Raw genomic sequence first — 16,826 nt, 5'->3', positions numbered from 1 at the left:
AGAATTAAAGTTTTATTCAATTGCGATTTTTTACCATTTCGGTCGAGTTAAATAAAGGTTGAAATTTTCGATTTATGTGAAAAATAAAATTGATAACAGCTACAACCATGAGCTATTTTCTGTTGACATGAAATTTCACATTTTCATATATAAAAGTTTATGTAACGACTAATGTAAAAGATTTGCAAACATACGACAACATGACGAAGAAAGAATTTTAAACGAAGGTTAGACATAAGGAAAAAATTTTTTTCAGAAATTTACCATAAATCGAAATATAGAGACTTCCAGTTTTCGCAAAATGAAGGTACATGATTGAATATTACTAGAATGTAAGAGTTTTAGCTTATAATTGCGTTTTTACCATTTCGGAGTTAAAGTTGACCGAAGGTTGAAATTTTGGCAGTTATCGTGATTTATGTGAAAATATTTCAAAACTGATAAAAGCTACAACCATGAGTTATTTTCTGTTGTATTCTACATGAAATTGCGCACATTTCCATATATAAAACTTTATGTAACGACTAATATAAAACAGTGCAAACATTACGACAACGTGACGAAAGAATTTCTGGGGCGGACGTAAGGAAAAAGTTTTTTTCAAAAATTCACCATAAATCGAAATATTATGTTAGAGACTTCCAATTGGTTGCAAAATGAAGGTAAATGATTGAATATTACTAGATCGTAAGAGTTTTAGCTTAAAATTGCGTTTTGTGACCATTTCGGTCGAGTCAAAGTTGACCGAAGGTTGAAATTTTGGCAGTTATCGTGGTTTATATGAAAATATTTCCAAACTGATAAAAGCTACAACCATGGGTTGTATTTTGCTGTATTGTACATGAAATTGCACACATTTTCATATATAAAACTTTATGTAACGGCTAATATAGAACAGTGCAAAAATTACGACAAAATGACGAAAGAATTTATGAAATTTTCGGCTGAGTTACCACCCGTGCGTAAGAAAAAAGTTTTTTTCAAAAATTCACCATAAATCGAAATATTGTGCTAGAGACTTCCGATTTGTTGCAAAATGAAGGTACATGATTAAATATTACTAGAATGTAAGAGTTTTAGCTTACAATTGCGTTTTTCGACCATTTCGGTCGAGTCAAAGTTGACCGAAGGTTGAAATTTTTGTAGTCGACGTGCGTATGCGTCCACTCGGCACCAACAGACAATTTTAGTCGGCGTATGATACGCCCAATAGGCGTTTAAGGGTTAAATAACATTACAGGTATTTACCTTGAAATTCTGAAACAAGTTGGAGGTGTGTTTACTGTATGAAACTATTCTACTCTATTTTCCAATGAGTAATAAATGTTGCCTCCCATACAGTGTACCTGACATAAAAATTATCTGTTAATGAAAATGGAGCAAGAAAAGAATTATGGAGCAAGAAAAGAATTACAGTACAGGCAGTCCCCGGTTATTGGCGGGGTTCCATTCCCGACAGCGTGACGATAACTGAAAATCACCGATAACTGAAAATCGGCGATAATAGCACTGATTCCTGGTTATCGATGCTGATAATCGGTTATTGGCACTGATGACCAGTGATCAGCGTTGCCGATAACTGGTGATCAGCGTCGCTGATAACCAGCGATCAACGCCGATAACCGGTTATCAGCGACAATAACCAGGAATCGGTGTCGAAAATCCAATTATCGTCATTGCTAGACAAATGCTGTAAAACCGGATCACCAATAACCAATGCTGCCGATAACTGGGGACTGCCTGTAAAGTACAACTTTTAAAGCTTTGACTTCTAATAACCATTAATCACGCAAAAACTGCACAAATTATTTGAGCATGGAAACATCTCATCAGACATGGAATCAAACAGTGTTAATGAGGCGCTAAGTGAGGTACATAAATTAACACTATAACGGGCTGAAAAAATTGATCAATTTGTAACTGACAGTGTTAGGTGTGTAGAGGTCTCATGATTGTGGAGAGGTCCTGTTATTATTACCATGATCATTATTTCTCCAGTTCTGTATTATTCAAATTTTTGCTTTTAATATTGTCATAGTGCTGACAGGGATATTATCTTAAGATTGTTTCAGCCATGTAACCTACACTAAATTCACCCTATGGATAAGGGTGATGCATTTGATTTATTTCAGTTTGCCCAGCAAAAACTACCACTTAGTAATCTTGGCCAAGATAAAGCACCTGTTGAGACCTGAAGGCTATACTAGCAGGCCCCGGTTAACAGCGGGGGTTCCATTCCTAGCCGAGTGCCGAGATCTGAAAATTGCCAATAACCAAAAGTCACTGATAATTATGGTAATAAATGGCGTTTACAACATCGTAAGCGCCAATAAACAGCTTATCGGCTCTGATAAACTGCTTGCTGATGCTGATAGACCACTTGCGATGCCGATAAACTGCTTACCAATGCCAAACATCAATTACCATTGCTGAAAATCAGGTTAACAACATAGTTAGCCAAGTGCTGTAAAACCGAAATGCTGATAACCAATGCCACCGATAACCAGGCACTGCCTGTATTCAGATTCTAATTCTAAACAGGCTAGCAATGGTGCTGAACTCTGAAAAGCTTCCTCGAAGCCCTACCTCATGGGAACCTAAACAATCCTACTCCTTACAAACCAAGTTAAGCACACCCATGATAAGTAAAACTATAGCCGAGTGCAGACTTATGGTGCTGCAACAAGAGTATGTTAAACCTGCAAATATAACTTGGGCTGCAACAACCTTGCAGCAAGTAGCAAGTCACAATCAGACTGGAGAATCAATCAACTCATATACTAATACCTCAAAGGTACAGTAAGTCACAATAACTCCTAGCACCAAGGGGGTGGTGCAACTACTGTACACGGAAGGTGGGTTTGACCAATGTCCAACTCCTTGAATGTGGCAGTTTACCCAAAAACCTAAGCTTAACATCGTAATTTACATAGCCTACCCAATGCATACACACTAAATCAATAGCACCCGTAGAATCCATAAAAGATAGGCAAAGTAGAATTAGTATAAAGTGAGTCTGATAAACTCATTTCTTTACTTAAAATACACCCATAAATACTGAACAATGTCCCTGCTGAGAGTGTCATTACAAAGCAGTACTATTCACTGACTTTAATCAATTATCACAATACACAATCTATCAACAGATTATTCACAGAGTACAGTACATTAAACTATTAGATATCAAGTTAGTAACTGCCTATATATATACTTAATTAGTTCACACTTTGTTTTATGACACTGTTAAACATTATTAAGTATTAAAAGTGTAAAAGAAAGCCAGGAAATGCATTTATTTATTCATAAATATGACACCAAAACAGAATCATACTGATGGTGGTAATTCTGCAAAGCACAGAAAGCCAGTGAAGTAACCATCCTATGCAAGAAAATTTTAATTTTATACCTCATTGAAAAACAGACAACAATGACAGCTTACGTTGTAAAGGTGCAAAAAAAGAATGAATTTTTATTTATTTCTATTCAAAAGATCTGAAAAAAATTTGCTAGTTTTTGTGGTGCTTCTAGGACAACTAAAGTTACATCCACAGTACATGGGAAGTGTTTAATGAAAATGGAGAAAGCATAATTTTGTAGACAGAAGATAAGCAGAAAATATCCTCAGATAAACAGCAATATGTTCTTGGAAAGCATTGACCTCATGCTTAGATTTTTTCAAAGAATCACTGGGATGAGTGCAGCCAAGCCATTTACTGCAAGTTAAATGAAAGTGATCAATAGGTCTGATCAATTTAACCTGTTAAGCGTAGAAATAATACGTTTACTGCGATCTACTGGTGGCGCCTTCAACGGGATATTACGTTCAAGACTTTAACTCTGCTTTTCAAGCTGTCAGCCCGTAATAATACGTTTACTTGTATCGAAAATGTTGGAACATCATTTGTAACACTCTCAGAACACGTAAGCTGTAATTGATGACTTATTTCCTCCTGGCAACTCTTTCCAGTTGGTCGCTTGATGCCTAGATGACTATTTTTTTCTTTCTGTTTTCAGAGACAACACGGTTTTCGTGTTCTCAATGAATGTCACAAAAGGAGGGTATGTCTTCAGGTGAGATAAATCAAATCCTAGACGAGTGTGTCTGATACTGAAGACATATTTGATGATGAGCTCTAGTTCTGAATCCTCCATGACGAGGATATTGAAGTGCGGACTGGACTCAGAGAGTGAAGATGACTTCTCATTGAGAGAGTGAGAGAGAGAGAGAGAGAGAGACTCAGAGAGAGAGAGAGAGAGAGAGAGATATCCCTTTACTTTTGTTGCTGATCCCGGCAGTGAAATTTTCAGTTGAGGATAAAGAGAATCCATTAGAATTTTTGAGAAATAATTTGGTGATGAAATCATTGATTACCTAGTGAAAGAAACAAACAGATTTGCAAATCAGTTTCTAGATGAGAATGTAGAACATTTGTCTCCACAGTTGAGTACATAGATGGATTGTGTGTAGCCCCTGCTTTAGAGATTGGCATACGAAAGAATAATAGTGCATGTATGTATAACACTTTTCATTCAGTATTTTGTAGTCTTATGAAATAAAATAATAGTAGTAGTAATAGTTTTTATCCTATCATTTAATAAAATTCCTACTCTTAACTACAGTACATGAATTATAAGCATAAAAATCAATATTAACTTTGAAAAACTATCATCAGTGATATGACCGCTAATTGCAAGGAAAATGAGGCACGTTAGCGAGCTCATCCGGGGACGCTTAACAGGTTAAGGTAGAAATGAATGCTCCAGATGCTGCCACTGCAACAGTCTCCATTCAGGTAGGACATCTGCTTGCCTGTTTTTCGTGACATCACCAAGGATGAGAGTGATGGTATTAGGATGACAGTGATGGTATTCCACTTACAAGAAAGCAGCTCAGGCTTTCAATGAGGCAGTTGACCACTGGGAGGCAATACTTGTTTGTTAGGTGTTTAGCCATAAATACTGACCAGTAATCAATAAGCTACTTGTTTTACACGAGTTACTTGTCTTACAACCAGCATAAATACAGTACATAATGAGAATGAGAATATCTGATGATGTAGAATGGAACTGTCACACTATGATTAAAACATTTTTTACAATCCAGGCCCTTTTAGGAAATCTAAGAACTTGCCATATCCCTTAAATGATGTCCGACAAGTCACTACTTAACATAAAATTTATGCAGAAAGTAAACCTCAATTTCATTAACCAAACAGGATTCCTACTTTAGAGGCCTATCAGCCTTCTAGCAACTTCTTATGAATTCCAAAAATGCTCTTCCGAACACAGATAAGAACTGGTATTTTCTTAATAATGTTGGTAATGCTCCAGGTTCCCTTTTGTATTTGTGTGGCTGACATTACTGTCAACAATAACTGATTACCTCTGCCCCACCATCTTCCACCTTCTGTACACCATCTGGTAATCACCCATATAGGGGCCCACATTCATGCACAAAAAGCCAGAAAGATCCACCTAACAACTGAGGAAATCACCCACATCAAAACAAGTTACAAACATCTCATCTGCTCTGAAATCCCACAACCTTACCACCAAGATGCAGGCAAGCTGTTTTACTAGACCCCACTCCCTTTATTTTTCACTGAATACATACAATCAATGTCATTCTTCATTAAAGACCTCTAAATTACAAAATGCTTTTCTACTAGTACCACTGTTCCATCTAGTTGTGTAATCCTCTGTCCTCCTGAGATATCCCATATGCATTATTAAAAACTCCTACAGATGAATCCTAATTATGCTCATACTCAGTGCCTGTAATAAAGACACTGTAACTACTAACACCCGGTTCCAAAACTAAGACTCAAGAAGCTCAACAGCAAGACTCCATATCAAACTAGTAATGGACCTCTGTTAAATATCTTAGCCCTGCTGAAGCTATGAGATGACAGTCCCTCCTCCTATCAGGCAACTTCAATAGCAGCAGATTCTAGACTCCAATGATGATGGTCCAGTACCATGATGATCTGGGTGAATCCGATATTCTCGTGAGCATTGCAATTTACCATTGAAAACCATTTTGGAAGGTGGGAGAAGGCACTGCTGAGAGTAGTAACAAGCTAATCACTTGTACTGTAATTAGAACTGTAAGATGAATCAATTAAGGATTTAGGGTGTAAGAGTGCTGTACAGTAATTCAAAGAGGGGAGATAGCTTTGTAAGGTGTGTAAAGCTTTTGTTTCTGGGAATAGCTCTGCCATTATTACTATCACTGCATTCTTACGTTACTTTACAATTACGTATTGTCATCAATGTTATCATTTTGTACTCTGTATTCTTTGGTGTCATTTCATTAATATCATCACGGTACTGGTAGTGCAATTATCATTCTGCTACTTGTTTAAAAGTTACATAATGGTTTTATGTTTATTCAAGTATATATATCAACGTGTTGGATTATCAATTTTGTAAAAGCACAACTCTAGTCTTATAGCACAAAATTATGTTTTTTAATAAAAGTCATTAATCATTTTTTGCCATTTCTGTGGCAGGAAATAACCAGTCACACCAACGTAAACTGTACAAAATAGCTCTACTGCACATGTCCACAACTGCATATGACACTCACTTCTCTTCCCTTTTCCTGCACCATGAATTCAAAAGCCTGTACCAAGAATTCAAAAGCCAGAACAGAGTGGAGAGAGAGGAAGGCTCTCACTCTATAATTGAAGGGGTGTTTATAAAAATAGTTTTTATTACTGAAACAGTTTATCACAAACACACTAACCATATGTTGCTTGAATAGTAATTAAGGAGAGAGGACAAGGGTGACCAAACCATTCAGGTAACTCACCAAGAATAAAAGAAATGAAGGACTGCAGAGAAACAAGATAGAGAGTCACTTCTTAGCTAAATCAAGTATGAAGGTCATGTGCATACAAATCAATAGGTTCTACTTTGTAAGCTGCTGGCAAGAGAATGAGACTGGCCATTTAAAAGCAACCTGATGCAAAGGCAGGTACCCAGGAAAGCCAAACCTCGCCCGAGAGATGATGGGAATGAAAGCTGAAATGAGGTGGATGAAGGAGGTAAACATTCCCTGCATGTAAGAAGCACAATCCACTATAGCAATTAAACCCTAAAAAAAGATATCCAAAAGTTTATGAATTACATCTCTCACACAATCTAGTGAAGGCAGCACTGAACCTCCAAATTCCTACTTGAAGGATACCATCATGGTCAAAACTACATTTAATGGGAAAAAAGAAGAAAAGAGCACATGTGTGCCTTCACCTTCACTTGCAACAAATCACCCTCTAACATGTTAAATAAAGCTCCCATAATCATTTGACATCCATAAGGAAACTGTATCCTTTGAAGTTTTCTTCTTCTAGCTATCCATATCAAGAGAGAGTCTACAACAAGTTGCTTGAATTTCTATGATAGTGACCCTGTTGGGAGTAATTCCACCTACTAAAGGAGCAATGTCTGAAGCCAATGCTCTCTATAGATGAATTAACTCAGTCAACACAATCAAAGGTCACAGTAAAGGGTGGGAACAAAAGACTTTGAACAGGAACTGGAAGCACAGACATCAAAGGGACAGGTGGTTGAGGAAAAGCATGGCTTCCACCAGGCAGAGGGAATGAGGGGGCATCCATAACATCGGGAAGCATGAGTAACAGAGGGCATCCACAACTGCTGGATGTAAGGGCTCCTACTAAGGCTTTAATTTGTTGAAAGAAGAGCCAGTAACTGACCTCACCTGACCATAAGCAGCTCACTGCAAAACAGGAAACATTTGACCCCAAATAGGGGCTAAGAAAGATTTTGTCAATATCTCAGCACACAGAACTGGCATTGTGGGAGAGGAGACTAGGAGGGATGGAGATGGAGGCAGGAAGATCAGAAGGTCCAAAAGTGATAGCACAAGAATAGAATCTTCAGAGGCAGGAAAGAGCATGACACAAGAAGAGTCCACTGGGGCTGCTGTGTTGACCTCAAGATTATGACAAGGGAAGGCATGACAAGAGCTAAAGCACCATCTGAAGAAACTCACTCCATGATGGAAAGAAATAGAGGGGGAGACATGGAGACACACCCAAAAGTGGAATCAACATACAAGACCAGAAGTCCTCACAGTACACCACTTCTACAATCTCTTCTGGACAAAAAGAAACCACCAATTACAGCTCACATTACAAGTAAATGAGGCAAACACTACTGACCAGCTGACCCTGGCAAGCCAAACAAGAGATGGATTCTTCAACAAATGGAGATATAAATGACCTACAACTTCAGCCAAGTAGACCCTGTCAAGAACACTGAGGAATGACAGGAAGTCACAGGAAAAATCAAACAAGTGAACACCACCAGGGCCTACACACAACATACAGTGGCCTTAACAAACTAAAGCACAAATCACTGGTATGACAAGTAAAAAATTACTATAGGACTGAAAGTAGCATGTTACAGTATACAAAATGAACAAATAATGAAAATAATGATGACCCAGTGGATAACTGACAACTGTGTTCCTGGGAGTGCAATGAAAATAATGATGACCCAGTGGATAACTGACAAAGGTGAAGAAAGAAGAATCTGGGCATGTGCCATAGAAGCTTCTCAATCTTGAATGCTACGAGCTGGTGTGAGTTGGTATTTCCCGTCCACTAAAACAATGCAACATACGAATAATGGGGTTGTTTGGAAGCAAATATAAAAATGAATAAAACTGTTTTCATTTACCTAAATGAATTTAGATGTCTGGAAATGAATTTGGATGTCTGGAAAGATAGGAGAAGGATGAAGAGCAAAAGTAAGAATTAAGATTGTTATGTTTATCAATTTTGGTTCATAGTTCTCATACACAAGTCACGAGATTGGATTACATCCTTTAGTTATGTATGATAGCTACTTTTGAACAAAGTGCTTTATCAATAAAGAAGTTTGGATCTATAGTCACTTGAATGGAAATAACATCTGCTAAAACTTCATCTGAAAACAAAGCTAAAAGCAACTCATTTCTTGCCACAGTAATTCCTTTAACCATTCAAAGACGACAAACCTTTACTGTCTACATATTTCCACAGGTGGTCTTCAGGGATGGAGGTTGACAATTTTCTTAGATTTGTGTGAGTATCCTTATTTCCAATTGAGTCCCAGACCTTGACAACTGAAAACAGTGAATTACTCTAAACAGATCAAAATCCCCAAAAGATTATGGGTACAAAATTTTTTTTAAATAAAAAACAAATATGATGCACACATGCTTACATATACTTCAAACAAGACATCAAAATGCAAGGTTTGCTTTGGTGTTGCAAATTGAATGATGTGTAAGTGCGATAAAATAAAATAAAGACTAGTTCTCAACTGTAATGTCTATTCTAAATTGCATTCGGACACATCATATCAAAATAACTTATCAAAAAGTCCAAAATGTGGCACTGTAAAACACTACACAGCCAGGAAAAATAAAACACAAAAATACAAAAAATATACCAACCCAAAAACATCTGACACCAGCTGCTCTGTAACCCTTTTTTGTAGTTCCAATCTATCCCGTTCATACCTCAGCTGTATAGCAGTTGAGCAGGGCACTGGGTGACTTCTTGAGCGCTGTCTTACGGCTGAAAAGAGATTAAAAAATTAGGTGGGGTTAACTCATTTTTCATAAAATTTTATTAATATAGCACAACACTGTAAAACAAGCTATTCTATACAAGATAACAGTACCAACAAAAACTCAGATAATAGCTTTTAAGAAACCATTCACACATGCATTGTTACATTCAGAGAGCTCACATGCAAAATCAACATCTCCATTAGTATTTCATAAAACTCTTGATGAGAAATATAGAAATTAAAAAATAAAATTACTTTCAAAATGTTAGCTTGTAAATATTGAACTGCATTAAAAACGATTTTCACTCGAAAGACCAAGTGAAGAACAAAATTCAACATCCTTATCCAGCAATCTAGGAAGAAAAGTCCCCTAGAAAAGCATCACTAGACAATCAAGTTAAATGGATAAATGAATGTCTTCATCAAGCACTATTATTCAAGTGTGCACTCAGGTTCAGATATTTGACACAGCTTTCTCTTCACACCTCTTTTCACCTCTCTCGCTCTTAATTTCCAGAGACTGCGATACTTGTGTTCATGGGAATTGTGAAGAGGCTAGCTTAGGCTATGCTACCTCTAAGCAGCCCAAAAATGGCTTAACTTGTCTATCCTATTATGAGAAACAAAAACTGCACAGATCAAAAGAAATAGGGATGACATACATTGGCTTTTTACAATAAAAGTAAATCACATATAAAACAAAAAACAATATGACACTACAAAGCCTCCATTCGGGGGACCAGTCATTCAAGGCTTAGAGGTTGAGGAGGTGGATACCCTAGCCATGCACTGATGCATGCATGAACATCAGCCTGTCTAGCACTGGAGTATCCAATGGAATGTCTGTACACAAGTTGCTCTGTAAAATAAATTTCATATGTCCGTCACAATTTCACCTGAAGTCAGGTAATCCTCACACTAGAAGTAGGCTGATCCCACCACCACTTGGCTAGATGAAGGGAGCAAATCCACTATCTGCTCTTGGGAACCAGATTTTATGAACACCAGATGCCCAATGACAGCCTACAAGGATATGACTGTCATGTGAGAGACCACCAGCAACCACAATGTCTTCCTCTTGCTTGACAGGCTGAGAGAACCATTGCAAGAGGAGAGGGTAGAAAAGACAACAGGGCAGCAAGACAATTCTTTGTCTTGATATCCTACGAGGGAATTTGTTGACCTTCTGGTAAAGGGCAAACAGAAATGTCCATCCATCTGAGGCATGTGGGATCATCTCTTCTCTGTCTGTCCCTTTAAGAAAGTTTGCCCTCTTGCTCCTGTGCCCATTTTGGCATCTGGAAGGAGACCAGCCTTAAGAGAAACCACCTGCAAACACTTCTGAAACAGTCCCAGAAATAACTAGGGGTCTTGGGGTGGCTGTGGTTGCTACTTCTAGGGGTGGCATGTGGTGCCTGACAGAAACTGAATTGGCAACTGCTTGGCAGTTCAAAAGAAGAATGTGCCACACAAAACACTTCAGGACTGCATATTCTTTTATCTGCAGATATTTCAATACACAATATCTGTCTAGATGAGCCTATCTGTGCAATCAGCAGTCTATGAGTCACTATATATTATGAAGAACAAGAACACTCACCCTGTCAGCCACAACTCCCTGGAACCCACCACCACCTGAAGATTGCCTGTTGAAGATTGCCTGTCATTCCCATTTGTCTTCAGCCTAGGGGATACTTTAATCAATAAAATCTATTCTTTCCTTCTTTCTATCTTTCTTAATATTATTCTCCAGTCTTCCAATTTTTCTCTGCCTTCAGTTTTTCCTATTTTTCCTTGGTGAAGATTAATGATAAAACAGTGTCATCTTTCACTGGTGTTTGTAATTGCTGACAATACAACAATAGTAGTCCAAAACAACAGTTCATTATTTAACTAAGCAAGGTTGGTCAGCCATATCTGCTTCATCCATTTCGATCAGGTTGCATCATTATTGCAAGTTAAGTTTATTCTTTTCTTGTAATGGAGTTTTAGATACAGTATTTGTCTTATGAGTAATATTATAGTACAGTAAAATAATTAAGCAGGAATTAAATGATTGTTTTATCATGCCTGAAATTGGTGTTACTCTAGCAAAGTGCATACATTTTTTTCAATGAACTGTATTATTACAATATAATTTGCTGTAACCATGGTTCAAAGGAGAAGTTCTACTGCTCTCAGCATATGGCGCAAAAGTTTTATGGTCTCCTTAAAGGAATATGCATTTATGCAGCAACACTTGCAGAGGACAGATTTGTCCACTTAAGTTAGCACCTATACTGTAGTTGGTAAAGGATGGTCACAAAGTGGTAGCTTTGTAATTCAAGAAAGCATTATAATTAGAAAAAAGCATCATCTGATATGGGGGTTTCAGATGCATCAGATGCCTACAATGCTGTTTATGTATACAGTATTACTGTACAGTATATTGTATATTATTATCATACTACAGTATATACCTTGTTACTGCAGGTAAAACACAAACAGAAGAGTAAGGAAAATTAGGAAAATTTTTTAAAATTTTCTATTTATAAAAGGTCTAAAGACAATGCTCTCTGAACAGTTCCACTTTTGTGAAAAAGTTCAATCATCCCCCAAGGCCAATGTCATTCCAGTGCTGCCCACCATCTAAATATCTATGGTTAATTTTTTCTTTAAACGTAGTCAGTTGATGCGATCAGAATCTTGAAGGACAGAATTTGCACATCATCATCAGAATTTTAAAGGCTTAATAGGGAATACAGTACCTCATGACTGCCATGACAGTTACATTGTCAGTACAACAGAGCATTTTAATTTTATAAGTATTGCTCCAGTTTCACAATCTAATGACAAAAAGAAGCTATAGACTCAAGCTCATGCATTACACACTTCAATATTAAGTAGAAAACAATCTAAATCAACACAATCTCAAAGTCAGCATGAAGTTCAAAAGTCATTCCTCTCCCTACGAATGAAAGCTGAACATTCAACCTGCAATATCATTACAACTTATCCAATCTGAACTATTCTGAATTACAAATTCTCACTTTTCAAGTACAGTATACACAGTACACTATACAGTACCTATAATTTTTTGAGTATCAGATGAAAGCCATTCAATGTAAACCTCATGACAAGTAAAGACAATTAAGTTGAATGATCAATGAGGATGGATAAGAGAAAAAGCTGTCATCAAACAATACTGTAATAACCACTGCATTGCAGACCATGAACAGGTTTAATTATGTAAATGAAAACAAGAACCTTGTAATTTTGTAAGATCAAAATTAAATTAGCATTATTCTAGTCCACTGAAAGACTGAATCATGCAAAACTTAAATCATCACTGATAAAATAGTGTTAAACTATATGATCTTTTAACAAAGCTAAATACCTCCACAAGTCAAAAAACTACATGAGTATTTTTTACTTAAAATTTAAAGTACTAGTACAGTATTAAATTTTACTTAAAATTTAAAATATTAAACAAAATAATTCTTACATAGTCGGTCCATTGACAGCCTGGGCCATACTCCTAAGTGGCAGTAACATCACTCCTGAAGAGAAAAATAATGTATTAATAAGACATAAGATACTAAGACTCCAAAGCACAATGAACATATGCATAAATATACAGTACTGGTAAACATCTTGCTAATATAAAATTTAACAATAAAAACAAAAAAGCTATCATTTTGCCAACACACTTTTATGATTTCACATGATTTTACTTGCTTACAACTATTTATACTTTTCTACTAAATTTTTGTACATTCCTAGTCTGATTTTCATATTCTTATCAAAACTTTCTTTTATAAATCAGAGACTTGATTACATTTGTGAGAGGATGCAAAAGAGAGAGCAGGTAGACACTGACTGCTAGTTTATTAAGGGAGCAGCCCGCTTATAAAGCAGCGTGCGGACGTCAGTACAAAGACACACAAGGACATACAGGTGACCCGAGGTCAATTGTTCTCTATGTGAGACAGGAAGGTACATACAGATAACGTGACAAAAATAAAATTAACAGATTAGACACAAAAATGCTCTGACATACATACAATACAAAAGGGCACAAATGAGTAAGCAATAAATGCATATTTACATAAATAAAACATGGCTACGTAATGCGACCTAGGGTCAGGAGAAAAGGCACCGTAGAAAACGGGAGGTTCACTAAAGAAAACCCGTTGAGCGGGGATTTTACACATTCATTTCCATTATTAGAACTGACAAATATTTCACTCTCACCAATCCATAGCATAGTTACAGTTTTGATCACTAACATGATCAAAATTTGTAAACCTGTGAACACCCTATATAATTTTTACTCTATTCAATAATCTTTTTCAGTGATTTACCAGTTTGGATGACCTAGTTGTTCACTGGAATTACAAGACATTTGGTACTGTCTGAAGATTTTTCATTAATTTTTTCCACTGTATGTTCTTAAATGCCACATTAACATAAAAAATTTCATGCAGATCGGGGATATCTTTCATTCATTATCCCACTTCTGTCAAAACATCTTCCTATTTCATCTTGCCCCAGTATGCCTATTTTAAGTGTAAACCCTATTTTAATTAAACATGTTCATATTTCTTCTAAACCTAATCCAGCTTTCACTGCTTGAGGTTGCTTTACTATAGGGTTTATTTTACCAACAAAAATCTTTACACCATTTAATTATTTAAAGGCTGCTAGTATTGAGAGCCATTTGAGTTACACAGTTAATTGGATTTGGTATTCAAATCTTTTTTTACAGGTTCCATATCCCCTTGCTGACAAACTCAACCCTCCCCATATACAGTATCTGGACTTTGGACCAGCTGTTGACAGGTGTTCTGCTCATTGTGAGTTTTATAACAATACAGGATGGGTTAAAAGAGAAATTCTTCAATGTTTTCAATTCCTCATACATTATTTGGCTCTAACAATATAATGTACAGAAAGTTCCACATACTGTTTTTAATACAAATGTTCCCTTCAATACACTACAACCTATTCTTTCATTTTCTAAAGGTCTTACAGTTCATTTGGTGCCTGATGGCTGGTTTTGGAGTAGTCTATAAACAAGCCAGTTTAGTGACTTTGTCATTAGTAATTTGTATGCATCAGTAATAACTTTCAACTTTCTCATTACAAAGTGTCTCCCCTGCATTCCTGTCTCCACTGGGACAGGGAATAATTGCAACCATTATTTTTTTAATGGGAGACCCCTCCACTGATGTTTCTAAGAAAGCAGCATCTATATACAGGCAGTCCTCGGTTATCAGCGGGGTTCCGTTCTGGGGGTGTGATGATAACCGAAAAACATCACTAACCGAAAATCGGAGATTTTCATGCCTTATCTATGCCGAAAAGCGCCAATTTTCGGTTATTGGCGCCTCTGTTAGGTATGTATTGGCACCAATATCCCATTATTGGCGCCGATAGGCGAAAATCGGCGATCTTCAGCACCGAAAATTGCCATTTTTTATCGCTAGACAAGCGCCGTAAAATCGGATCGCCATTAACCGAGGACTGCCTGTACAGTCCAACCACCAAAGAGCCATAAGACGTTAGCTCTACCTTCAAAACTGTGAGTGCATATTAACAGAAATTAGTCTTCCATCAAAGGTCATTAGTTCAGCTTCTGAAGAGGCTGAGATGGTACCAGTACCTACAATTAAATATAACCCCATTTAATGAGACGTGTCTCTTGAAGTTAGAACAGTCTTGAAATCCTGTTCATTTAGTGTACCTTTCTCTCTAGAAATGTGTCTTGTCTTGGCAGGTTTTCTTTTCATTTACTGTAATATTTCCAGATTAGTCTTTTGTGAGACTCGGATTCTTTATCTGCTTCTTTTGAAAGAATTACATTTTGAAAATGTTCAATTGGAAAAGTTGCTCATATTCTTTTACTTTTCTCAAGCACTTTCTCTAAATAGTGTTCTTTTCAATTATTATTTCTTATTTACTTTTCATAAATGTCACACTGTTTAGATGATGAGGTTACTAAATGGCATAGTTTTGGCAGTAAAAACATTTTATTGTACATGTACTGGAAATATGCTAATCAAAGATCTGGAGGCTTTCCTGGGGTACAACTCCATCATCCATGTTCATTAACCTTGCAACCCTATGGTTGAAATTTCCTCTGTAAGTTCCCTCAACATAGCACATCAATTTCTTATCACATATCAAATCTGAAGATGAATTCAGGCTATAGGGAGAATGCATTCAACCTGGGTTCCAACAACAGATGAAGTAATGACAACTCGCTAACCCCAAGCATACCTGCTTCTCCCAGCTTCCTACTGCTACTCTGGGGAGATTTCTTTGGTTATCGTCCACATCACTTTATAATCTCTCCATTCACTTCAACAAGAGGAAAAGAAACTGGCACGTAGGCCAAAATTCAGATAAGACGTGGTTGCAAGGACCCCAATAACAATTTCATAATGCTACTGCTCAACTTCAAGTGATTGTGATGTAACACTACTGGAGCCACAGGAAAGCAGTCTCAAAAGAGGTTCATCAGAACAGTAATCTGTTACTGTGGCATCAGAGGTTTAGTGTTAATGTATGTGGGTTCACCATACATAACGAATCAGAATTAAGATATTTAAAAACAATACAAAATTAAAATCCTTAAAAGACATCCTACACTTTTCAAAAGGTTTTATTCTCCATTTTAATGGTCTCAGCAGTCTCTCTAAATGTCAACCTTATACTCTGTTCCAAAAGAAAAGTACCAATAAGATACAGGTGTTTTCCTCACCCACCCCCTATTGGATTCCTACCCCTGGAATCACGGGTTGATCATCGAGACTACTCTGCCACCTTCAAGGTATTACAGTAATTGCTCTCAGACCCAGCAATCTATAAATATGAACTATAATATACAGCCAGCTATGATACCTTTCTTTGCACAGTGGACCCCCACCTATTCATGGTTCCGGAATCGCTGCTTCACCTATTCACAGATTTTTCTGTGGAACGTATATACTGTACACATTATTTGTGGAAAATTTGGCTATTCGGGGTGTTTTTCACAGAGAAATATTCATTAATTACTGTATTTTCATAATTTTGTGACCAGATGCATTTTTTGTGATTAAACTATTAAAACACTTAGGTATAAGCATTTTTAGAGGGTTTTTTTTTGCTGTCTGAACTATCAAAATAGGCAGTTATTACATAAGCATTTTTCGAGGGGTGTCAAATATTCACGGATTTTAGCTATTCGCGGGGGTTGTGGTATGCATCCCCTA

General features: G+C 36.8%; 1 protein-coding gene across 6 annotated transcripts in view; it reads right to left on the bottom strand.

The window, feature by feature from the left end:
* The window catches only part of LOC136849223 (serine-rich adhesin for platelets), an 87,247-nt gene that overhangs the window by 66,306 nt on the left and 4,115 nt on the right, over positions 1 to 16,826 (bottom strand). For 3 of the 6 annotated variants that reach the window (XM_067122428.1, XM_067122431.1, XM_067122429.1), the window contains exons 2-4: positions 13,073 to 13,127; positions 9,470 to 9,593; positions 9,029 to 9,136 (exon numbers count right to left, since the gene is read on the bottom strand). Coding sequence is in view for 3 of the 6 variants with exons in the window: in XM_067122425.1 (XP_066978526.1) it covers positions 9,470 to 9,593; positions 13,073 to 13,085 (137 nt within the window). In the remaining 3 variants the exon portion in view is untranslated. The remainder of the gene's footprint in view (positions 1 to 9,028; positions 9,137 to 9,469; positions 9,594 to 13,072; positions 13,128 to 16,826) is intronic. The other 3 variants (XM_067122425.1, XM_067122427.1, XM_067122426.1) reach the window with 1 other exon arrangement.

Source organism: Macrobrachium rosenbergii, chromosome 20, assembly GCF_040412425.1.
Source record: "Macrobrachium rosenbergii isolate ZJJX-2024 chromosome 20, ASM4041242v1, whole genome shotgun sequence".
Lineage (NCBI taxonomy): Eukaryota > Metazoa > Arthropoda > Malacostraca > Decapoda > Palaemonidae > Macrobrachium > Macrobrachium rosenbergii.
The sequence above is the reverse complement of the archived record's forward strand: the minus strand, read 5'-3'. Positions and strand labels throughout refer to the sequence as shown.